Consider the following 25424-nt stretch of genomic DNA (forward strand, 5'->3'; position numbering starts at 1 on the left):
TTAACCAAAAGTAAAAGCCTTTTATAAGAAGGCCATAAAATGGCAGGAGGAATTATGTTTTTCCAAAGTTAATCATTGACTTTTGTTTATTTGGCTTTTTATAAAAAACTTTTTTCCTTTCTCTCCTACAATGGATAAAGCCTATAAAAGGCCCAGCAAATTGGATTCAGCCTTTTTTCTTCACACTAGCCATGCTTGAAGGCTGATGAGACAGAGCCCGACAGAGAAGCTTACCTGAGGAAACCTACTTCTTTGGGAGGTTCTCAGCCCGGACATGAATATGTTGGTCCACCTCTGGCTTCTCTGTGGTCTGAGCACTGTCGTGACCCCTCAGGATGTCACACAACAAGCCCAAATGTTTCTAGAAGAGTTTAACAGGAGGGCAGAAGATATCAGCTATGAGAGCTCCCTTGCCTCATGGAACTACAACACCAACATCACTGAGGAGACTGCCAGGAAAATGGTAAGTGCTCTGTCCTGTGGGTTTTACTGTTGTTTTGGGAATCTGACAGCTACTTTCTAGTTTATTTTGTTTCACCAAAGTTGGCTGAAGTTGGAGTGCTGCTTCTTTGGTAGCTGTGGTTTAGTTTCAGGAGGGTAGAGGGGCTTGCTTTAACATAGCAATGCCTCACTGGAGGTGCCTGGGCCACTACCAGCCTCTACAGCCTAGGGCTGGTGCCTGGGGTGCCCTTGCACTGCACGGGGATGGCCGGGGGCTGGACTTGTCCCTAGCCATCACCCCCAGTCACCCCGGTGAGCGGAGGGAAAAGGCGAGGGAGCGCTGCATGTTTGGTCCCAAAATCTGAGCTGGATGGAGAGAGACGCCTTCTTCTGCTTGGGGGCCACCACCACCAGTGCCTCCCGGCACGGTGTTTCTATGCAGGGCCCCTTTCCTCTTGGAGAGGGCACAGCCCGGAGGGGATGGTCTTCTCCCACGGCCTGGGCTAGGTGCTGCCCTGCGGCACGAGGGAACGGGGTTCAAATCTTGCACCCATGTGAGCTCAGTTCTCCCACTTTTCATGAGACTGAACTAATACTTGGCTTTTTACTGACACGGACATCGCTCTCTCTTCTCTGTTGCTGAAATTATTTTACTTCTCACTGAATATGCAAACATTTTCTGAGTGTAGATGTTCTATTAAATGTTTGCTGATGGCTTTGGTCCACACCCTTTACCCAGTGGGACCTTCCCCCCCACCCCCTATCACTCTTCTCACAGTCAGGGCTGTTGGTAGACTGCCTGGAGGTATTAAACTGGGAAAAATGAAGTGACATCATGGATTTCCAAATTCCAGCAGCGGAGTTTGTAGTACAGTGGTCTAGTACGTTGGTTTGAAAGTCAATTTCTATCTGCAGGAAGGAACCACATAATTTGTACTTATGCTGTCTTGCAACACAGTTCTCCCTGCTTCTCAACACCAACCTCTAGCTGTCCCAGCCAACGGGGTCTCTAGGCAAGTACCGTGTTTATCAAGAGCAGTCAGCCATGGTCTGGCTGGTTAGCTGGTTACCGATACTGCCATGCCTCAGGCTAGCATCTTGTAACCTTGGAGCCTTTCAAAATGAACAAAAACACCTTGAATTTTGTAGCTGTGTGTATTTTAAAGTTAACTCAAGCTTTAGAGAAAAACAATTCAAAGCATAAAAATGAAGCTGAATATCCTACATCTGCTTTTGCGTAATGGTTTAAGTCGTCCACTTTGTGGTCTTATACCTTAATTAAAACATGGTTTAATTATCGTATCTTAATTAAAGCAAGGAGACTGGTTGCTGGAAGAAATCCTAATGACTAATCATTGTCAATCTGGAATGTTTTCCGAGGCACCAGGTACTTAAACTGTAACGTTTCCAAACACGTAAAATGAAAGCCCCATATAGTACTTTCAGCATTAATGAGGTGATAATAAAATACATGAGGAGATACCAGCAATAAGAACCAATTAGTCCAGTGGTCAGAGAGAACGTTTTCTCTCACTTGATCTCTTCAGTAGCGCTGGTAACAAACCCACTGCTTCCCCTCCTTCCTTTCTGCTGGAGGAGCAGAGTTAATGAATACTGTCCCTTCTGGCTCCTTCCCATCCATTTCCTTGTAAACTGGGCCACAAACCCCGTAACTGTTCTTCTGACTTATCAACCAGTTCCTCTAATTGGGGAAAAATCAGACAGCAAGCTAACTTCTTTCCCCCGGCTTTTGTAGCCAAAGAGCCCCCTCTTCTGCCCCGCCGTTCCTAAGGCACCTCTCCATCCCTCCTCAGGACAAGGAGTTCAGAAACAGATTTACACAGTGATGCTCTTCCTCTGGGTGCTTATCAAGCTCTTGCCCGCTGAGCTTTGGAAGCTGCTGAGCAGCGGCCGGGCTGTTTGCTCCCGTGAAGGGGAGAGTTTGGAAAGCCTCCCCGTGATGGCTGCCCTCCTGCAGAGGGGCTGCATGGGCAGGGGGGGACGTGGGGATGGGACTGCCAAGGGCTTACGTCTGCCACCGCCTCTCTCCACCAGAGCCTAAAGCAGGTACGGTGGGTCCATCACGCATGGGGCTGGACAACCGGGGCACAGCCCTGGCAAAAGCATTGGCCTCGCCATGTGTTTGCACAGGGGTGAAGTGTGCCTGAAAGAGCTCTTCAGGCGCAAAATGACATTTGTGTTTCCTGATGCCTCAGCAGGGAGGGACGGGCATTTCAGGTGCCCTCTCCACAACCCAGGAAGCTCTGGCATGAGCACAATTAATTAAACTGTCCCAAGGACCCAGGTTAATTAGTACTGTTCTTGTTGCCATTTGGGATGGGTGCTGACATGCTAAACTATGTGCAAACACATTAAAAAAAGGTGAATAAGAATAAGACAGTCCCAAATCCAAATAATGTTCTTGTGGAGCTACTTTGTGCACTGAAATTTTGGATTTTCACGTGTCATGGTATGTAATTGGAGCAGTGGTAAAAGCAATCTCATGCAAAACATTGAGGTTTTGCATGCCCAATTTAGGCACCTGTTTAGAGCCTCCTATGCCCAAGTGTAATCTTTTATTTACCAAAGCTTCAGGAGAAAGTGGTATTTGCATAATGAAAAGACTCAGTACCAATATCCTGGCTGCTGTCTGTCACTGCTACTGAAGCAGAAATGGGGAATGACATCTGGGTCACAGAACTGTTGTGCCCTGGCTTGTATCTGGTTTCTGTTAAGCACATGTGGGTGAAGAAAAGCACTAAGGGAAGAATATGTGGTGATTTAGAGTAGCGAGGAACACAGCTAGGTGATGCTGGATCAATTACAACAAGCATGGTGTGAGGAGGCAGTCCTGCTTTTTGCTGTTTCCAAAGAAAAATAGTTATCTGGATGTGTGAATAAAAGAAAGCCAAAAAGTTCTCCAGCCATTTCACTGCACAGTGCAAGCGCTCAAGCTGCAATCCACAGCTGGTCTCCACAAATGAAGCTCTCCCCAGAAGTAATATTTTTGCCCACTGAGTACATCAGGCTGCTGCACTCTTTTGGTGGAGTAATTCAGGGTTTGTGTGAACCCCTTTCAGAACGAGGCGGATGCCAAGTGGTCTGCGTTTTACAACGAGGCCTCCAGGAACGCCAGCAGCTTCCCGTTAGCCAGCATCCAGGATGCTCTCACCAGGCTCCAGATCCAGGCTCTCCAGGACAGAGGATCATCTGTGCTGTCACCGGAAAAATATAGCAGAGTAAGTTGATGAATGTAGCTCATTTTTGTCGGGTGAGTTGAGCTGCCTCCCACAACACCCACGAGCGAGGGCACGGTGCTGTCGCCAACCCTGCTTGTCTCGGGATGATGCTGTCTCCCAGCATCGATATGGGGAGTGTGCCTGTACGAGGTGCTCATGGCAGTACAGGACTGGAGGGGAGGTCTGGCTTAGGAAGCTGGTTCCCATTCAAGTCAGCAGTTTTGCCATGTAATCCATGCAATGAATTTGAAACAGACACACGCCTCAGAGTTGTCCTTGCACAAAGGGCCGGATTAGTCATAAGAGGAAAAGAGGACCTGCGGTAAGTGCTTGGCTAAGTCCAGACCTAGGGCAATGAGCAGAAAGAGATGGGTGAAAGGACATTCAATGAGTCAAAAAGGTGGAGGTGAAGGAAGTCTTTCCTTCTCTGCACATGTTGCATTATCAAACTGTGAAAAAGAGGGGATGTTTCTATGCGGCGGGCACCCTGGGATGCCTGAAACTGGGGAGGGTTGGTGACCTCCTTCCACAGAAAACTGCTGAAGGCCAGCAAGATTTAGCGAGATTCGTAACGAGATTTGACATTTCCACTGAGAAGTTCATGTAAAAGGCATGTATATGGATAACGACTATATGTGGAATTGGAGTGAGCAGCTATGCAGACTCAAAAGGGATCTATAACCAAACACTTGAGGGTTAAATTAGTTTCCTTTTGCTGGAGATCAACTTGAAACATAGCATTGAGTTAGGGGATCCTGCAGTCCTGATTATAGAAGGATCCTGAGATTTTTCTGCTAAGGTCAGCAGTGTTAACCACTGTGCAAGAAAAGCAGCGGACTGGCTGGATCTCCTGTCTGATCCAAATGAGATGTGTTTCTGGAAAGACAGATTACCTTGGTGGGAATGCTGACAGTTCATACAAACTTATATTTATTTTGGAGCACAGCAGTGCACTGATGGTAATGCTGTCTCTGTTGAGGAGGTATTTTCTTCAGTATCCTGCCTGTTTAGACACTTGCAGTTTCCTAGATAAATGGCCTTTGGGGCTGAAATTGTTGATTCTTGCTTGAAAAGTGACTTTTTGTACAGTGTGATTGGATTCCATAGGAATATTTAAATATTCTTCACTGATACAAAAATTTCCCTGGGCACCCACTTATTTTAATGCTGACAGAGATAAAGTTAGAGCTAGTCATTAACTACCCCTCCCACTGACAGCTCTACATAGTTCTGATTTAAAGCTTTAAATGAGAAATAACATAGTCCTAAAGGAAAAGCTAAAACTGGTGCATGTTTTTCTTGAGGTATGAAAACCTGAAAACAAAAAAAAAATAAAACCAGAGCTATGTAGCATAGCGTCTGAGATAGAGCTGAATGATTTCAGAGGCATTTGGCCTTCAGCTGACCCAAGACATGAACCGTAACTTCTCTGTAATGGAGTATAAGCAGATCTATGCAATCAGTGTGATGCGATGTTAAAAACCACAAGCAACAGTCAGCCTGGCAGCATCTGCAGAAGGAGCCCTTTTTGCTGCCATTCAAAACCACGACCTACCTGGAAAGTTTAGGTGGGTCCACGCTTATGGAAGCACATTGCTAAATGTTATTGTTTTATTGCTGCTGTATATTGATAGCTCTCTCGTGACAGTCTGTGCTCATTAAATCCAGAGCTCTGTCTGACTGGATATTAAGGACCTGTAGATTACGTCATGTATTTGGGAGATTATCTGTCTTTTCCAGCTAGGTCCTGGTTCAGTAATGCATTTAGGCAAATTCTTTCATTAATCTCTACTGAGCTTAAACATATGCTTAAATGTTAAGCTGGTGGGTGAAGTGCTGAATCGAGCTCTTAAGGAATTAGCATAATTGGCTGTTATTTTGCACAGAGTGGGTTTCTAATGGGCTATCTTGCATCTAACTTGCAGCTGAGCACTGTGCTAAATACAATGAGTACCATCTACAGCACCGGGACCGTCTGTAAAATCACCGAACCGTCTGAGTGTTTGGTGCTGGAGCCAGGTACAGTAATAACCACTGCCCCTGCTGTGTCCTTTACACTGAGGGTTCGAAAAGAAAAAGCCTAAGGGTGGCTCCTGACTGCAAGAGAACAGGCTGTAGTTTGAAATAGAGACATCCTGCTATCTAAAGCTTAGTCATAATTTAATTGCACCTTGCAGTTCAGGGACCTCCAGCGGGCCTGCTGCCCGCGAGACATACTGTCTCCTACTTGTAGTAGACAAATGTAGGAGAGGGCTGCTCAGCTCGTGTGACAGCTTGCCTGTCACCTGGGGTTTGCCTACATCACAGAAAGTCTATGTTTTTCCACTGTCATCAAAGTCTTGTTGGACTCAACGTTGCTTTGAGGCCAGTCCCAAGAACGCTACCAACTTAAGGGAAGCTAACGCAGAGAGAGCATTTAAGGGACGCATGATCTGCTCCGTGTCTCTTAAAGAGAAGAAGGGGAAAACCTTAAATCAGAAAATTATGCAATAAAATAATGGGATATTTCAATATATCAAACACGAAGTGTTTTCTTCTTAGTTAATGAAATTTCTTTTGCTTTGGCTCATTTGCCTGCTGTGAAAGAAAAATAAAGAGATTCTGCTTTTTCAAGGCCTAGGACTTATTTTTTTGTTCTGACAGGTCTGGACACTATTATGGCTAATAGCACGGATTATCATGAGAGACTGTGGGCCTGGGAAGGCTGGAGAGCTGATGTGGGCAGGATGATGAGACCATTATACGAAGAGTATGTTCAACTTAAAAATGAGGTTGCAAAGCTTAATGGTAAGTCACAATTTTTTTTCTTTTTTCTGCCTTCCAGAAATTAACAAACATACCACAGTCTTGCACAATTTGCACAGGAATTCAAAACCCATACTTTTTTACACATTGATGAGCAGTGCTTTGCACATAATTTACTCTTGGTGCGCACATTGCAAAGTGAGAGGCAACGTAGACAGGTGCCATTGACCAGATCAGAGGTCTGTCACCAGCCTGGACAAAAGGGGGATGTCTTTGTTGGCAGCTTTCCCAAATGCCATAATGTATCAGTGCCCTTCATTACATACTGCCTTACCCAGAACTACACTGCTTGTGACTTATGGGCAAGCACGCTCAATTTAAACAACTTCTGAGTGCTGCTGAGTCTTGGAGACATCTCCTCTTTTCTATCAGCCTTGACCTTCTTGCAGCAGCCACAAGCAGTGATACATTTATAAGCATTATGCCCTATCCGGAATGATCAGATTTGGTAGGCCTGGGCCAGCAGATGCAGCCAGGTGCTTAAAAAAGGATTTTGCACTAAAGGAAATGTGCTTCCAGTCAGACATCTCCACACAAATCATAGGGAACTGTCTTTTCAAGGAACAATGGCAGGTGGCTGCTAATTTTCTTTGGGGGTCTTCTAAAATAGCTTCTGAAGCAGCTACATCATCTGTCTCTTGGCCAAGCTGCAGCTATATCACCTACTTTCCTATACTCCTTGTTTTGTGAAAATTGTCAAGCTGGAGCTAAACACCAGGAATAAGAAGTTATAGTCCAAATAGTTAGACAGGAAAAAACCAAACATTAAGAAATGGTCATTATGACCTTCGTCCATACCACTAAGGATGAAACCTCAGTTATGAGCCATTTCTACTCCAGGCTTGATGGAGCTCAGTGGACTGGAAGAGTTAGTGGAACTGGGAGCTGCGTTTCATTCCTGGTGTCTACAGTTGCCCTGGCAGTTTTGTTGCTGGAGGAGGGGGCCCATATTCAATGTCCACCAGCTTATACCTTCTGTGAGAACCCCTTGGTATCCAGCCTGAGCAGTGGCTGCCCTCCCTCATAGCCGCAGGAGCTCCAGTCAGGAGTGACGATTTCCTTTGACCTCCATCTCCAGCTGGAATGACCCTAATTAGCAGATAACCATGACTGCAATTTCTGAATTTCTTGGAAATCTCCTCTACCTGCACGTTCGTGGGATAGAGCCTTGGGGGAGCACTCTCCTCCCCCCTAGACCCAGAGCATCTCGCGCTTTGCCACTTTGCTTTGGGAAAAGGCTGCAGGTCTGCATGGGATCAGCAGGGAGCTGCACTGCCTCTGCAGACCTGAGCAGTGCCATGTGTGGTGTCCTGATGTGATGTATCCATGCTTTAAAGGTTATTCTGACTATGGAGATTACTGGAGAGCAAATTATGAAGCAGACTATCCCGAAGAATACAAATACAGCCGTGACCAGCTGATCGAAGATGTGGAGAAGACATTTGAGCAGGTAGAGGCAGGAAAAAGCTCTCACCTGGGCCACAGGGTTGTGTTTTATGATGGTGGGTTCACATGTCGATGTTGTGAAGGAAGACGAGACCTGCTCTAAACTGGCTAATCTCATTCTACATGGGATTAACAGGTGTTGGGAGACATACATGACATTTTTGCCTCTGCAGCCATTCTAGGACCAGCTTGGTCCCCTTGGGCTGCACTATGCCAAAGGCTGGGAAAGAGGGAGCTCTGCAGATCCATGTGTCTCCTCCAGGTAGGGCCCGTGGGGGGAGGTATGTTTCCCGTGGGGTAGATGGAATCCTTGATACTTCGCATCTATAGTTAGCAATGCTCCCTCCCTCGTACCTGAGCAGGACTTCTGGGGCTAGGATCTGGACTCAGCGCTTCAGCCCCGAGGCAGGGGGCAAAGCTCAGCTGCAGGTTTGGGGTGTACTTCCCTGCTGGGAGAATTTCATCAGAGACACCTTAGGGGCTCTCTGTTTAGGAGGGATAAGTGGTGTAGAGTAAAGAGAAAATAATTTGCTTCCTTTTCCTCCTCTGCCTCCAGATAAAACCTCTGTACCAGCAGCTGCATGCGTACGTGAGGCACCGGCTGGAGCAGGTCTATGGCCCCGAGCTCATCAGCTCCACGGGATGCCTCCCTGCTCACTTGCTGGGTATGTCAACGCGGCCGTGTCGCGCAAGCCTGGCTTTGTACACAGGACAGTCACCTTCAAGGCACATGGGAACAGAGTAATCTGCCTGTTTAATCAGGATATTAACAAACAGGTTACAGATAAGAGAAGGGGAGAAGAGAAATGGAGAAGTCCCTGGCAGAGATGACACAGGTGCTTAGCAGCAGAGGCAGGTAGGGAAGGCAGGTGTCCTCATCCTCGCCGGAGCTGGCGGCACCCAGCTCAAAACTCCAGCACTGGGCTGGGACATTTCCCTCCCCTCTGCAGCACTTGTCTTCCTTAGAAATGAGAGTTTCAGAGAGGCTTGTTTTTCCTTTTAAATCTTATCCTAAGCTCCCACGTTTCATGACTTTGCTTTCAAAGCATGCAACATCAAGCTGCCCTAAGTGTAATGTACATGAACACGGCAGCAGCAATCACATGGGCTAACAACATGCATGTTCAGTTGTGAACAGACCTTTAGGAAGGTGATCAGTCCTGAAACTGTATTGTACAAGAATAGCTGATCTTCGGGAATAAAAGGATCTTTGATCTGAGTTTGACCTATGCATGACTTCCCAGAACTGCTCCCCTCCACATCTGGATCAGGCCTGTTTAGATGTATAGGAGTCCCTATTTATGACACTGCACAATTTATAGAACTGTCTAGCACTTTTGAACAATATGTAATCAATCGTTTAAAGTATTTCTATGTTTCTGTCTTTTTTGAAGGTGATATGTGGGGTAGATTTTGGACAAATCTATATGCCTTGACTGTTCCCTATCCAGCCAAACCAAACATTGATGTAACTTCGGCAATGGTTCAAAAGGTAAGACATGCCTTTATGCAATATGCATTATGTAACAAATCCAGATGGTATAAAAATTATACAGCACATGTCAGCTGCTCTCTAGAAAACCATAGCTGTCCTAAGGCAAACACAGCACCAGCAAAGCATTGCTTTCTGCATCCTTTTTTGCTCTTCACCTTAATGCGTTCATGCATTTTCCACTGTACCTTTTCACTTTGCTGTTCTCCTCTCTTTCTTCTGCACCCTCTTTGACTGGCTTAATCTTGGCTCCAAGTCTATTTTCCTCAGAGACACCTATCCATTAAGAGATATATTTTGTACATATAAATTTTTCAGGAGTCATGGAGTTGGCTGGTATCAAATATGACCTTTGCCAGCCATTACCATAATCAAATAGTTTGTATATCGCAGGGGGTTTTTTTGCCAGTCTTGTTTATTTGGATACAGCTAGGAAACTGCAATGCTGCCTGTTATCTTTTGATAACTGCATAGCACCATAAGGTCTGTGTTTGAGATCTGTAGTGCTAACAGCCGTGACAGCACCTTTACCAGACTGAGAACATGGGTGAAGATAACTCTCTGTAGTCTTGCCTAAGCTTCACTCCTTTTATAAAATAAAAGGTGATCAGTGGAATTTGCTTTCTGAAATATGATTATTCACCTGAAATCTACGCTTCTCTCATAGGGAGCACTCATGCAAATGTTATGCTGGCAAGAGAAGGAATAGCTAAATTTGATTCATAAGCAGTTTGCACAAGTCTGCATTAATCTCACCTCTATTTTACAGTACTGACCCTCTTGTAGTCATAACTTTGTGTATACTGAAGTACCACCATGAGGAGGGAAGCATTACTGGCAGAGCCTTGGGGCAAAGGCTGTACTCATCCTTGTTGGTGGATGCGCTCAATTTAGGATTCTCATCCAGCTGAGCTGTCTGCCACCTAACTCTCTGCAAAAACTCAGTCCAGTAAATGCTGAGACTGCATAGCTCCTGCTATGTAGAATAATAAAACTGCTGAATGACAAAAGTATTCTGGACATTAACATGCAGTTACAATCTGATAAGCAACTCCTCCTCTAGATACATTTGCCAGGTTTTATGGTTCTGGCCGAGATCTCCTCTCATGCTCATCTGCTGGGAATGCAGTTCCATTCCCTCAAATGAGTTGTCCCCGACTGAAGTGGCTGAAGGGTCGGATCCCAGATCTGACATGCTACTGACAGGAATGCCTTTTTTATCTTTACTACCTTATCTTTTATTGAGGGCTTCTCTGGTCTGGGTCAGGTGCTATCTGCTGAACCTCTGAGTGCAGAAACCTATTTATTTTGTTTGCGGAGAAAACACTTAATTCAGTTCCCAGCAGAATTTACAGAAATGCCAAAGGCAGACACTACCGTCTTCCTCTCAGTAAGTCAGGTGCTGATCTGAAGTTGCTGGGACATAAATATGAAGTCAGCTGCCCTGCATTATGCCGGCCGTCAGGAACAGGCTCCATGAAGAAGCATGGTTAATGGTGACGTTGTCTCTTTCAGAAATGGGATGCAATAAAAATATTCAAAGCTGCTGAGGCCTTCTTCACCTCTATTGGCCTTTATCCAATGACTGAGGGCTTCTGGAATAACTCCATGCTCACAGAACCGACAGACAACAGGAAGGTTGCCTGCCATCCTACAGCATGGGATCTGGGGAAAAATGACTACAGGTACTGCAATTACTATGACCTTTTTTATCCCATCTCTGAGAACATTCATATTTTCACTAAAGGTGCACCATGCTGGTTTAAGTTATAATTTTTCCTTATTTATTATTTTTTTCTTGCTGATAAAAGCGGAAAGGAAGACAAGAGAGCAGGGGTCTTGTGGGACTGTAGACCTTTCTATGTAACTTTTTCTGTGAAGACCTAAGGACTACTTTCAAATTTAAGCAGAGAAGTGGCTATTATTTATAAGAATTAGAGAAACAAATACTATGTTCTAGGGCTTAAGGAATAAGCAGAAATGCAGGTGCTTGTGGATACCAGTGAGATTTGTGGACACCTGCATGTTCTGCAGCAATAGCACAGGGTCCCTGGGTAGCAAGTGAAAACCTCCTGAGAACCCACCGTCTATCTTTAGCAGATATATCTCCAGAAAATCCATCAATCTTCCATATTTGGGAAAGGAGAGGGACAGCAAGTTCCCACACAATGAAGTCTCCTGGGGCAAATTTTGTCCCCTTTTGCAGTCCCCGCAGTTACCTGGGGAAAGGGGCTGGTCCCCAGCAGAGCCGTAGTGAAAGCTGCCAGCCTCACACCTCACACCTCAGCAGTCTGGGGAAGGTGAAAGGTAACCCTATTTGGAAGAAATTCCTTTATTAAATACTACCTACATGAGGGTGAAATAGCAGGAGTCACTGACACGCAGGTTTTTTTACACTACTATCTGCCTAAGTTTGGTGGTGGGTACTCACTCCAGCACACACCGTGAGTTTGTTGCCAAGTTTGAGAGAGCAGCTGCTTCTCACAAAACAGCAATTTTCTCTTACTCCCAGCACAATTTCAAGGTGGCTAGAAGTGTTTTGCCGAGTTCCCCTCCAAGCCTCGTTCTTGCAGGAGCAACTGCACCCCATGCTAGGATGTGGCCGCCCGAGTTTTGCAAGGGGTGAGGGGCGTTGGCAAGCTCTGGAGGCTGCTTTGCCCCGCGGTTGTGGCAGGCAGGGCTCGGGCAGCACCCGGCTGGGCCACTGTCTCTCTAACCACAAACACTTTGCTCTGGTGTGCAGGATCAGGATGTGTACCAAAGTGACCATGGACGACTTCCTGACCGCACACCATGAGATGGGCCACATTGAGTACGACATGGCGTACTCTGTGCAGCCCTACCTGCTAAGAGGCGGCGCCAACGAGGGCTTCCATGAAGCAGTAGGTGAAATTATGTCACTTTCTGCAGCCACTCCTCAGCACTTGAAATCTCTTGACCTCCTAGAGCCAACTTTCCAAGAGGATGAAGGTAAATAAACGCATAAACATTATATATTTAAGTGAAAGCACTTGCAGGCCTTATTTTGTAGCCAAAGATTGTGTCTGCAAACTGAATGATCAGCTGAGAGGCTTCTGAAAATCTTACCCCACTAAATTACCAGAGACACTGTTTTTTCCCAAATCACATTGTGAAGCAAAGATCGCTACTTTATAATGCTGCTACGTAATTTACAAACAAATAGCTAGCACTTCTTTACCTTCAGTACTGAACAACTCATCCTAAAATCTTCATAGTTCGTTTAGATGAACCTCCAATGTCTTTTCAATTTCTGTTGCATGAATCCATACATATCTCTACCAAGGTATGTATTTAGCAGTTCAAATGAAACTGAAACCTTGAGATTTACATCTCCCACTTAAGTGAATATTGAGTGGACAATGCAGGCAGGCCCTCATTATAATGCAGTTTGTCTGGCTTCTCTAAGTATTACCTTATAAGGATGGAGATGTACCAAAGCCTTCAGCTCAAAATTCCCCAGAGCCTGGGAAGGTTTTCAGTGGAGGATGATGAAATGTAAATGCCAAAGGGCTAGGATATTTGAGAGGTAGGGGGAAAAGAAAGAGAGACAAAACTGTATACAGTACCTAAGTGATCTTTTCTCATGTTTTTTTCAGTCGTATTCTTCCTTCTACTTTTTCCTTAGTGAAAATCTGTAATTCCAACCAGATGTAAGCATTAGCTGTAAAAGGAAGCAACTTCATCTGTCTAATCAGATACTAATTGCTACCATAACCATTACCTTAACTGTTTCTCTCTTCAGAAACTGAAATCAACTTTCTGCTCAAACAAGCACTAACGATTGTTGGAACAATGCCTTTTACTTACATGCTGGAGAAGTGGAGGTGGATGGTGTTTAGGGGTGAGATTACAAAGCAGGAATGGATGAAGCGGTGGTGGGAGATGAAGTAAGTTTGAGAAACAAAGAGGATTTTTTGCAAATGAATGTGCAAAACCAACCCTTTGTAGGTGCTCGACATACTGTGCCCCCATAGGGCAGGATCTGTCTCGCTGTTTCTACAAAGCCCCATAGAGTGCCAGCTAGAAACACCCAGCATGGTGCAGACAATGTCTCACAAGCCATGTACCCCCATTAGCACTGTGTACAGCCCCGGGCAGTTTACCCTGCCTCTTGGCAGACTTTCTCCTCATTTCTAATCTCTGCTTCTCTGATAAAGACAGCCTATGGCCTTCGCACGGGATGTTCTGGATCCCAGGATCAACATTGCTGTCCCCCTGACACATGCCCTGAGACATCTTTGTAGCTTAAGTACAGCCCTTCCCTAAGCCTCATCAGGCGCGTGCTCTGGTTTGCTCCCCACCTCTTTAAGGACAAGTGGAAAGCGAAAGTCATCGTACTTGCCAGCCTGAGAAGCATACAGATCTCAGTCTACCAAATATCTGTGCACACTTCTCTGCTCTGCGTTTTCTCCCCATTCTAGAGTGGTTTTGGAGGCAAATTGTCTGAAAGACTCCAGACTGATTCTTTCCTTTCTTAAGCATTAAGATATGTATTATGTATTCTTTCCTTTCTTATGTATTAAGGTTATGTATTAAGACCGCCTTTCTCGGTCAAGAAAATACAGTTCCCTTGGCAAGTAACATCCAGAGGTGCCTTTTCAGATTATATCCACCAGCCAATCTATTTTCAGCACCCTGGAGCTCAAGATTAAAAAGTGGTTTGATTCAGACTGGAGTCTGTCATTTCCCACGTTGGTTAACATGGGGGCAGAAAAATGCGAAGAAACCAACAAGCCTCACACTGAAAAAGGAGTCTGCACTCCAACACGAACACAAACAGTGAGCCTCCATCAGCAAACAAAATCTATAATAAAACTTGATATAAGCTGTAAAAATCAGTCAGCTTCAATTTATTCAAAAGTAGCAGAGATGTCAGAGAAATGGAGAATGACAAATTGTTCAGAGAAGCTTATTACATCTGCTGTAGCAGCACTGCCAAGCTCTCTGCTGGAACAAGACCTCGAAATACAGGTTTACGGGAAATATTTCCATGTAAGCTTATTACCATTTTCAGAATTTAGGGCATGGGTTTGTTTCCATAGTACTGCTCAGGAAACATGCTCTCAGGAGAGGAAAATAAAGAGCAACCTCATCTCCAGCCCAGTGGCACAGCAGGCCATAGACCTTTTGGGTCACCCAGTCTCTGCATGCACATACGCAGCACAAAAACACAAGTGTTAGTCTCCAAACTTGGGATGGCCCAGGGCATGAGGTGTGTGTGTGAACCTCATGTCCTGTAGATTATTTCATACCACTAATTCCTGCGCATCCTGCTATCATACAAATCCCTTCCTTGCACTATCAGTTTCAAAGCAGCTTCTTCTCTGTGGTCTCCAGCTGTGGAGCAGTACTCATTTGGGGTTACTGGGAGCTGTATGGACTTCTTCTGTCTGGAAGTGAGAGAGGTGCTCATATGTATCAGACAATACAGAGGAAGAGCAGAGTCAGATTATTTTTCCTTATTATCTATTAACAGAAATCCTGTGTTTTTCCTTCATCCCCAGGAGAGAAATAGTTGGCGTTGTTGAACCAGTCCCTCATGATGAAACCTATTGCGACCCTGCAGTGCTGTTTCATGTGGCCAATGATTACTCATTCATAAGGTAGCTCAGTGTTTAATTCATGACCTACATTTTGGGTACAGAACAAGCCCTGACTACCTAAAACATCTACTGGAAGTCTCAGGACACGCTCTTATTTTGTTTAAAGTCCTGACTGAAGGTCACTGATTTCCATGGAATTTTTTCTGTGGACATCAGGGGCTACTCCATAGCAATCTCTGAGCAGCGAGGAGGCTGCTGAGCTTCTTGCCGAGCAGAGAAGCTTCCTGCTGCCATCAAACTGGTGGGAGCACATCTGTATGAGATGCTTGCCTCTTGGGGAGACAGCGTGCCCCATACCACTGTCACTTGGGCCATGCGCATGCAGCCCTGAAGCAACCAACTCTGGACGTCCCTCCATCTCCCAGCCATCTCATTTGAGAGGGCTCAGCTGGAGCGGAGAGTTGGGCCTTAAAAACCGTACTCGCTCATGGTTTATGTGGTAGCAAACATATTTGGGGCTCTTCTGCTGCATTTGATCTTGGCATTTTGTTAAATCTGAGTTAGTGTAGACTATAAATATCAGCTGTCTGCTCTCCCTGCAGTGCAGCCTCCCAAGCAGGAGCGCCGGCTGACACAGCAGAGCTTTCCAAAGGCCAAAGGCTTGCAGATTTCTGTGCCAGATGACTAATAAAACCTGTGCCTGCCTTCTCCTTGCCCTTCCTTTAGGTACTACACCCGGACCATCTATCAGTTCCAGTTTCAGGAGGCACTTTGCAAGGCAGCTAACCATACCGGCCCTCTTCACACATGTGACATTACCAACTCCAGAGCAGCTGGTCAGAAGTTGAGGTAACAAAGCAAATTTCTCACACATAATAAATCAGAGTATAACAAAGCCTAATTCATCCTTGAAAGCTTCTGGAGTCAATGAGGTTGCATCAAGAATGAACCTAGCTTGAAAATTTAGCATATATCTACTCAGTTTATTTTGACAAGTTGACTAAATTTATATCCACTGAGGATCTAAACATCAAAGGTTTAATTGCCTGTTAATGAGAAAGTAATTTATTTTTATTAGTAGGAATGATGGGAGGAAGGAGGGAATTCAGAAGCAAAAAAGAAAACTTTGATACCAATCGCAGTTTTTTTTGCTGGATGTCTAGGTGGAACATGGCAATAACATATATTACCTCTCCTTCCACATACACAGACAATTGCTTGAATTAGGCAGATCCAAGCCCTGGACTCAAGCACTGGAAAGCGTAACAGGAGAGAAATACATGAATGCAATGCCCTTGCTCCACTACTTCGAACCTTTATATAAGTGGCTGCAAAAAAACAATTCTGGCAGATACATTGGTTGGAAAACAGACTGGGCTCCATGTACGTACAGCTTGTGGGTGAATTTAGGACACTCGGTAGTCCTCACAACCCTTGACCAGCAAAGTCCCTCTGTCTTTAGCTGTTGGAGGCTCTTCTCCCTAGGGAAGCAGGGTTATGGGGAATACACACTGAGCAGTAAGTTTTACTCATGGGAAGGCAGACTGGCTTCCTCATGGCCAAAGCTGGAGAAGTCAGCACATATGGGTTTTGTCACAGCCTCACCCAGTTTTCAGAAACAGAGTTTATTTTTTTTAATAGTGGCAGCGCTAAGAGTGTGGGATGACTGTGCAGAGGGAAGAAAGATCAGCAGCTTGGACTTGTGTGGTGCTTGCCTGAGAGCAGCGCGCCTGTTCTGCAGGGCTGGGAGCCACCCGTCCTTTCTGCAGGGCTGGGAGCCACCCGTCCTGGGAGCCAGAGCTGGGGGCATAGGCGCAAACCAGTACAGAAAAATTACTACTATTTTGTTTGCTGTCATGTGCTAGTCAAAGACGGGAGCTCAAGTGGAGAGGAAAAGGGGAAGACCATGGAAAAATGCATTTTCCAGCATATTGTGGTGACATTGAGTGTTGAACCACCCAGGTTATATACATGTAATCACTGTCAGTACTGAAGAGCACCGTAAGTCTTACAGTGCTGTGCTGGTCTCTAATGGTGGGATTCACCTAATCAGATACCAGCATCTGCATCTGAGCTGCTCATTCCCAATGGCGGGAAAGAGGCAATTCCTTTGGGAGATGTCTAAAGAAGACTGGAGGACTGCACTTTAGATGTGGTCGCTCTTTCTGTCTACTACAAAGCCAGACTTGGGTAACTGACAGCTCAGATGTGGATGTTTGCGGTAGAGGTGGATGAAGGGAAACAAGATCAATCCCACCAAGCTGGCCAGGGGGAGCAGGGGAACCTGTAAGGAAACTCTAGCCATCCCACCATTTCCCAGGGACAGACTTTCTGTTGCTGCAGCTCTGACTCGGCCCTTGTTTCTTTTTAAACCAGATTCTGGCAATGCCATCAAAGTGCGCATCAGCCTGAAGTCAGCGCTGGGGGACCAGGCGGTAAGTGTGTTTGTGCTGTGGCACTCTTCCCATTGCTCGGGCAACAGAGATGTTGTGCTAATGGCTCTCAGAAAATAAGGCAGGGTATAGCTGATCTTTGTGTCTGAAGAGTGGCATCAGCTCAGTTGAAGGGTTATCACATAAAAGATGTCTCGTCTGAGTTTGCGGTCAAGACTCCCTCTACAATTAGTGGAGGGACCTCTCCAGGGAGTGATCGCACCCATTTTAAGAAAGACATCTCAGCTAGATGAGTTGAGTTATTCTCTGGAGGTAGCGATCATTTTTAACCTGCTACAGGACAGGCCTGGAGGGCTAGCATAGGGGAACCCGTGTACCTGAAAATGGCTATATTTTTCCCAGCTATGCTGATGTGTAAATAAAGCCTCTACCTAATTTCTTCTAATTTCCATTATCATGGCTATGGTGGCTGCCTTCAGAAGTTATTATTAGAGCAGCTAGTTCACATTTAAACGTGGGGCTAAAGCAGAGGGGTTGAATCCCACTCTCTATTCTCAAATGCTCTTGATTTCACACTGAAACACTTCTGTCAGCAGTCCTTTGTAGATTTTTGTTTGCCTGTTTGCTGTAATCTTTCCAGGCCCTGATATATTCGGCTGCCTCCCTGCCCTCCAACCCTTATGCAGAGACAGCTTTGCTATTAAGATTGTGGGGGGCAGTGCAGCTGCTTCTGTTTCAGATGAGGAGAAGGGCTTTCATTCCCAAGAGCTTGTCTGCTTTCCCCAATTATACCAGCTGGTCCAATAAAATGTATTACAGCAACCGAAAAAACTCATCAAAGCCAAAGATGGCTTTTAAGATTTTAAACAGAGCATTGGCTTAGCCCATCTGCTTAACCCAGACTGAAAATTTGCTCCTTATTCTAGCTGTGCCTCTTTATGCTAATCTCACAGAGGCAGCATAGAAGGCTTAAGTGCAGACACTTCATTCCTGTTAATAGCCATTTTCACCTTGCAGAACATTAGTAATTTTCCAAGAACGAGTATGTCATCAGGCAGGTCATTTAGACCTGCGCGTCAGATCCTATTGGACTAGCAAGGACACAATACCATGGGCTCATTTTTCATATGAATTGATGCTCTCGCTTCTATCACGCTCTCACATGCAGGCCCCACTGGAGTTTTATTGCTTCCTAGACCGCTGAGTCGCGTTAGATACAATTCAAAACTGGTATCAACAGTATGAAAAGGTTCCATATTACAACACATTTATTAGTCATTATGGTTAATGTTTATCTTAATACCATTTTTATGCTTGCCTTTTGCCATCATAGTCTTTTGTTGTGCAATTGAGCAGCTGTAAAACAATCTCATACAGATTACTTAATTTGAATTATTGTATGGATGGCAGGTTCCTGAGCTCTGAAGAGCAAGCCATGCATTTTCTTCTCAAAACCAGTCCACGTCACCAACTTGCAAGAAACCTTTTCCATTCAGTAGCTTTCTGAATGGAAGCTCCCCTATCAGCTCTATCTATCAGCTCCCCACAAATTTCCCTTACGCTGAGCTCCCGGGGACGTGACTCTGAATGCTGGTATGCCAGCAGCGGGTAATGGTACACGCATGAACTGGCATAGAGAAAAGGCAGGGGGAAACCTCAGGCAGGAATCTCAGCCTGGCTACACAGAGCAATACGTTTTGGCTGCTTTATGTGGCTCATAGCACACAGAAGCCGGGAACCTAGTGCAACTGTTTGTTTAAGATGTATTTCAAGCTGCTTTGCACCATTAGGCCAGCAGAAAGCATTCTGAGCATACCAGCAAACCTTGGATAGAGCAGAAAGGGAAAGACCCCTCCTTCTTCTGCAGAGGGAGCATCACTGGAGGGCAGCGGGGGCAGCTGCAGGGCACGCAGGAGGTCTTGCACCTCTCAGCTACGCGCCCTGGCTGTTACCAGCAGGGAAGATTCAACAGCCCACAGTTCTGGCAAATTAAGCATCCAGACTCACAGACGGGCTTACGCCAGCTGTGCCAGAGCGTGTGTGCTGCCGCAATTACCCTGCTAATTGTTTTCAGGCTGATGAGATTAAAGCTGCAGCCCTAGCATGGCTGGATCACCAGTGTAGCTGATGAGGCTGAAACACCCAGAGCTTTGCTTCAGCTGGGGCTTTATGAAAGTGCACTCCCAAGGGAAACTGCTACAAGACCCCTGCTGAATCACTCGGGGTCTGTCTTATTTACAATAAAGGGTTCCAGGAGTGTCAATCCCCCGACCACCACTTGAAAACGGGACACCTCTTCAAACATGAATTCAAAATTCCCCACTGAGTCAATGTCATATGTGTGATTACATTGTAAAAGGCTGGCGCACAACACAGTGTTAGGAAAAGGAGACCTGTCAGCCTGCAGGCATTTTGATGTATTTTACAATGGAAAATCCTTTTTTGAATTAGAGGCCAGACTTACGCTGTCTTTCAAGTCACACGTGGGATCTTGGCGGGAACATGCTGTAATAGAGCAGAGGCGCTTGGCAAAGTTCATTTCTCTCTGAAAGGCAAAGCAGCCTCTGTAACGAACAGCGAGCGCCGAGGTAGGTTTCTGAGATGCCTAGGGGAGGCGTGTGGGTAGTCATTACTCAAACACAGATCAGAAGCCAGCTAGGTACTTCCCATCCACACAGCCTGTAATGGTATTTATAAAGGCACTTGAGAGGCACAGTGGCAATTAAAATACATTAGGCTTAAAAAGACAAAATATACGCCACGGAAACAAATGATTAAAAAGCTGAGATGCTAAGTACAGAAAGCAGCAGTAGAGGAATCAAGCTCAATTAGCTCCTGGTTAAAAAAAACAAACCAAACCAAACCAAAAAACCTGCAGAGCCTAAAGATGTTGGGGAGAAGTGAAAAATTGAGAACCCCCGCACAACAGCATCGTGGGCTGTGACGGTGAACACTGCCAGCTGCCGGAGACAGCAGCGGTAACAACGAGAGTGCTTCGGCGCAGGGCTTTGCCTGCTGCCCAGCAAGCAGGAGAAAGCCGGGGGCATTTGCCGAGGCAAAGGTGACTCGCAGCTTCAGCCCTTGCGAGCGGGAACAGCCAGAGCTGGCACAGCCCCTGCCCTCCGCACGCCGCCGGGATCGGGCTGGGGGCTGCTCTGCTAGCAGGGGCTTTGGGTCACCTGCGCCTTTGCTGGTCCTGCACGGACTGACAACGGTTTCTGCTCTTTCCTCCCGTGTATTTCTCTCTCTTCGTTTTATATCGGTGTCAAGAGGAGGACAGGGTTGAAAAAGGTAGCTGGGTTTTATAAGGCCTGTTACAACAGAGCCGCCTTCTACCACACCTTCCCAAATGACATTTGAGAAAGTCAGGAGCTGTCTAGAACTATCACTGACAGCATTTATAGGCATTCCTGCTCAGGTACCATAAATGCAATCAAATCTAGGCCTTTGGGGGATAAAAAAAATTGCCACAGAGTTCAAACGGGAATTTTCCCTTCGTACATGCGCGGTGTTACACAAGAGACCAGGCTGCGTTATCAGCTACTGCGGTGGTTTTTGCCCCCTGTACACCTCTCAGTGCCTGCCCCAGAGAAGCTGGTTTTGAATTCCACTGCAAATAACTTTGGACTCATAAGGCAGGCCAGGAGGAGCCTGCACACAGGCAGTGCATTTTTTATATCACCTATCTATTCGCCAGGGAAGAACAATAAATATATGCCTGCTGTAGAAATACTGGTGCAAAGAGTTTTTTACTGAAACAAAACAAACCCCAAACAAAAATCCCAGCTCATCAAGCAAATAAATGAGCCACCTTCCCACAACAACCCCACCCTGAAGTTTCTCCTCCTTAAAAGAGCAGGTCTGCAAATAAAATTATTTGATTAAAAGAAGATCTAAATTATGAAATCTTTAGACTTCAAACAGAATGCACAATATTTAGTAGGAATAATGTTGCTCCTGCTGCCTTTGCTCCCTTTAAGGCAGGGAGATGGGCTGGGACTGCAGCATCTTCAGCTGTCGGATGTAAAGGTACCAGAAATTGCAGAGGGACAGTATGATGCAGTGTCTGGCAGCGGGGATGCCTGCTTGGTTATTCTCCTGCAGAGCGCCCGGATTAACAGAGCTAAAAGGTTTGAGTAGGTTCCTGAAGTGCTATCGTGGCACAAATAAATAATACTGAAGTGCATGCCAAGCATTACAATTGCTATTTCTTTTTAGAATGACTTCTTAGTGTCAGATAACTTGCCATCTCTGATGAATTTCTCCTGTGCTGTTTTTGCAGTATGAATGGGATGAAAGCGAGCTCTTCTTGTTCAGGTCATCCATCGCCTATGCCATGAGAAAATACTTTGCAGAGGTGAAGCAACAGGAAGTTAACTTCCAGTGAGTGGCTTGCTTAATTGTGCCGGCTATGTCTATATTGCTTCTGGTTCGCTAGCAGCATGAATTGGTGGAATTAATTGTGCCTTCTGTCAAATGTAAGGTGATAGCCAACAATGTCAAACATCAGCTGGTGGTAAAAGGCAAGATGCCAGCTTGGTTACATGCTGTCTTTTCTCTTCACTCAGGAGTCTGAAGTTGAGGAGTAATGTGCTAATGTTAGGTAACTTCAGTGGATGCAGAAGGCTTTGTCTCCCACAGCTTATCGCTCTGGAAGTGAGCCTTGAGAATTTGTGCTGGACACCTATATGGGACTAGCAGGGAAGATACATTGATTAGAAATAAACATTTCTAACAATGTATGTATATGATACTGAATACCAAGAGGTTTTGGGCCAAGGAAAGATAAACTTGTTGATTATAAAGCACTAGAATTCTGTGCAGATTTACTAATCCTATCTAGGTTCACTTAGAAACATAAAATTTATAATCTGAAATTGATTTTGGTAAGAAAAACAACCCTATTTATTAGGTCTCTTCAAAAATTTTCAGAAGCTATCTACTTAAGCTATTTGATATTACTTTATAGAACATCAGTCATGGAACATCTAGGATCTACTTCCAGCAGAATATAAGGACGAAGTATTATTTTTTTTTTTTCCACTTGGTAGTTCATACATCACCTCATTCATGAGACCTGCCCCAAACACTCTCTGTTCTGCAGCTGATAATGTGCTTTGGAAAATTATGCCAAGGATTGTCTTAGGTACGGGGTAGACTCTCTCCATGTAAAGTTACGAATTAGCACATAGAAAAAGAAATTCTGTCAGGAAAATTGATTTCACTTCCCAGTTGAGGTCATTAGGAAGCATTCACTCAGCATAAACTAACCCCCTGTCATTGCTGATCAAACGCAACTGTTCACTTGCCCGAATTTAAAGCTAATGTCATCTCAACAATTAACAAAGAACCCTTTCTCTTCTGTTTCTCATTCAGGATTACAGACATTCATGTTGGGCAACAGACACAGAGGATCTCCTTCTACCTTACTGTCAGCATGCCAGGCAATATCAGTGATACTGTGCCCAAAGCTGACGTGATAAATGCCATCAGGTGAGATTTTGCTCTCTGGGGAAAAAAAACCAAACAAACAACCAGGTGAAAGGGTGGAGGGCAAAGCAGTGCTCAAGTCAGCTGAGGCAGAAGGGGTGATAAGAAAGTCAGTTCTGCAGTTAGCATGGAAATAGTGGGATGAGAGAAACTGTTCTAACAGAAAGAAAACAGTCCATCTATCTGATAGGGTCTTGGACAACAGCCAACGTAAAATGCTTCAGGGGGCTTGTAAAACTGCCATAGCACACCTAATTGCATCATACCTTGCCAGAAAATATAATTGCTCAAACTTTAACAGGAACTATCTTATATTTTGAAATACAGAGCACCGTAACAGTGTGTGCTGGTATGCGTGTTTTCTTCCTCTCATTCGTGAAAATTCAGTGCAAGAATTATTGTTAGCAAGGACTCCAGAATAATGATATATTAGAAAGGCAGCCAGATGTATTTGATTATACAGAAAAGAAGAGGTCAGAGCAAGAGCTAGTTCCTACTTATGGGTGGGTCAATGAAGAGCTCTTTTATAGCACAGTATGACACCACTGGAAGTCATTGCTGTAAAAATGATAAGTAAAACTGCCACTCTGTAGATGGTCACAGATAACGTACAGTGGGAAATGAAGAGGGCACAAATCTAAAAGCAGCAGCAACATGAGATGGGGTTGAAAAAGCAGTGAGATAAGTTGGTGAACCAAGGGAAAAGAATAAGGCTAAGAAAGTCACTGTCTGGTTAGCACTCAAGAGCAGAAGCAGAAGTTCAGGGAAAATCAAGGCACTGAAAATACACGAGGGAAAGGGTTTTCAGGGCAGTGAAAAACACAAGAATCAAAACTGTGGAAGACTGTAGGAGATAAACAGGTAAGAAGAAGTCAAAGCTGTGGTTTTCTGTCACATATCCAAGAAACTTATGGATATCCAAGAAACTTAGGGTAAAGAGAATGAGGGGCAAAATGCAAATAGAGAGGGAGATCAGAAGGCTGTTTGCCTCCTTTTCGTAAATGTTAAGACTGAGTTTAAGAGTTCATACAGTGTCTGAACATGTCAGTTAAGCTGCAACAGGTTAAGGGCTTCAGTTGCTGTGGTTGTCATTCACCACCCCATGCCAGAAGGAATATGGGTTTAGCAGTACCTCCTGTGCAGCCTTTTCAGCTGAGCAGTTCAGGGGAAGCTTGGCACACTGGAGTTTTATAAAACAACTGAAAACTGTATATTTCCTTCCAAAAAACAAGTGAAACTGTTTAAATTTGCTCTTGGTGGCAGGATGTCTCGGGGACGAATCAACGAGGCTTTCAGACTGGATGATAACACGCTGGAGTTTGCGGGCATACTTCCAACCCTGGCCACACCTTATGAACCTCCAGTCACCGTCTGGTTAATTATATTTGGGGTGGTCATTAGCCTGGTTGTCATTGGAGTTATAGTCTTGATCATCACTGGGCAGAGAGATCGCAAAAGGTGAGTAATATTTTTGATACTATGATCATGACCACTTGGAGACGTCCTGATGATTGAATCACAAATAGGCTGCCAAATCTAACTGAAGCAAGTTAAGGAATTAAAGCTTATTATCCCCCTCATATCAACAGTGATAGCTAAAGGTTCAGCTCCCTGCCTTTCAGTGCACAGCAGCTTTGGCAGCTTAGTGCAATCTCCCCATCATCAGCAGTTTAACCAAGGCGGCTGGATGCTGTGGCCTCAGGGAGCCGCGGTGTGGCCAGGCTTCTGCCAACCCCACCCCAAGGTGGGTGGAGTGGCCTGCTGGGAACACAGTGCCTTCTCCAACAGCAGACTTGTCCACATTCATCAGCACCTGCAGTTTTCAATAACCTTGTCGGAGGCTGTCCAGTAATGTAATTTTCCTTAAATATTATTGCATTAACAGCAATATAGCTGGGTTGGTTTTCTATGTCTCTCCATTAATGGGGTTTCTAAGAATGTAGTAGGTTTGCTACAGTTGCCCTTAAACCCAAGACAATTCCTTTTATATAAATATTCCCAGTTAAACACAGGATAATTTACAGTAGGGGATTCTGGGGATCCAGAAAGACTTGAACAGAACAGGGGCTTCTAATATAAAATGAATTTTCATTACAGGAGAGCGAGAGAAAGTAGGAGTGAAGCAGGATCAAACTGTGAAGAGGTGAACCCTTACAATGAAGAGGGAAAAAGCAACATGGGTTTTGAGCCATCTGAAGAGAAACAAACATCATTCTAGAAGATGTGGGTACACTACGGGTTTCTGGGTTTTTTTCATTTCACTTTTAACAATAGTGCCTAGCAAGGACCGCAACACTATGGATGGCATCAAACATAATGTCTTCTGGTTGACCATTAATCTACTGGTTCATAGACAACAGCAACTAAATCTGCTGTTTATGTGGTAACTAGAAAACATGCAAAAACTGAAGATATATATGTCCTGTGGCTTTTCTATGAATTATGTGCATAATATTACACACTATTTGTGCTGCTTTTCGTAAGTGTGCTGCATCCAACTTCTTTTTGTTTCTTCTGTAATGAAGATACAAAAGCTTGGAAGTACACAGTTGTA

The 25424-nt window shown here is 45.0% G+C and overlaps 1 protein-coding gene across 1 annotated transcript; it reads left to right on the forward strand.

Moving 5' to 3' along the window:
- The first annotated feature begins 274 nt into the window (after positions 1-274).
- On the forward strand, positions 275-25102 carry ACE2 (angiotensin converting enzyme 2). Its single transcript, XM_072852788.1, has 18 exons — positions 275-463; positions 3522-3680; positions 5606-5699; positions 6324-6467; positions 7823-7935; positions 8488-8596; positions 9326-9423; positions 10939-11108; positions 12167-12393; positions 13187-13331; positions 14949-15047; positions 15714-15836; positions 16198-16370; positions 17364-17422; positions 21663-21763; positions 22757-22873; positions 24134-24328; positions 24968-25102. The coding sequence occupies exons 1-18, from the start codon at positions 275-277 to the stop codon at positions 25086-25088; spliced, it is 2436 nt and encodes an 811-aa protein (XP_072708889.1). The 3' UTR covers positions 25089-25102.
- The last annotated feature ends 322 nt before the right edge of the window (positions 25103-25424 follow it).

Source organism: Ciconia boyciana, chromosome 1, assembly GCF_034638445.1.
Source record: "Ciconia boyciana chromosome 1, ASM3463844v1, whole genome shotgun sequence".
Classification (NCBI taxonomy): Eukaryota; Metazoa; Chordata; class Aves; order Ciconiiformes; family Ciconiidae; genus Ciconia; species Ciconia boyciana.

What these genes read in the sequence shown, in the direction of transcription:
- ACE2 (XM_072852788.1), top strand. Translation starts at nt 275, where the DNA reads ATGAATATGTTGGTCCACCTCTGGCTTCTCTGTGGTCTGAGCACTGTC. An exon ending in CTGGGGAAAAATGACTACAG is followed by an intron (nt 11,109 to 12,166) that starts GTACTGCAATTA and finishes TCTGGTGTGCAG; the next exon opens with GATCAGGATGTGTACCAAAG. An exon ending in CAGCGCTGGGGGACCAGGCG is followed by an intron (nt 17,423 to 21,662) that starts GTAAGTGTGTTT and finishes CTGTTTTTGCAG; the next exon opens with TATGAATGGGATGAAAGCGA.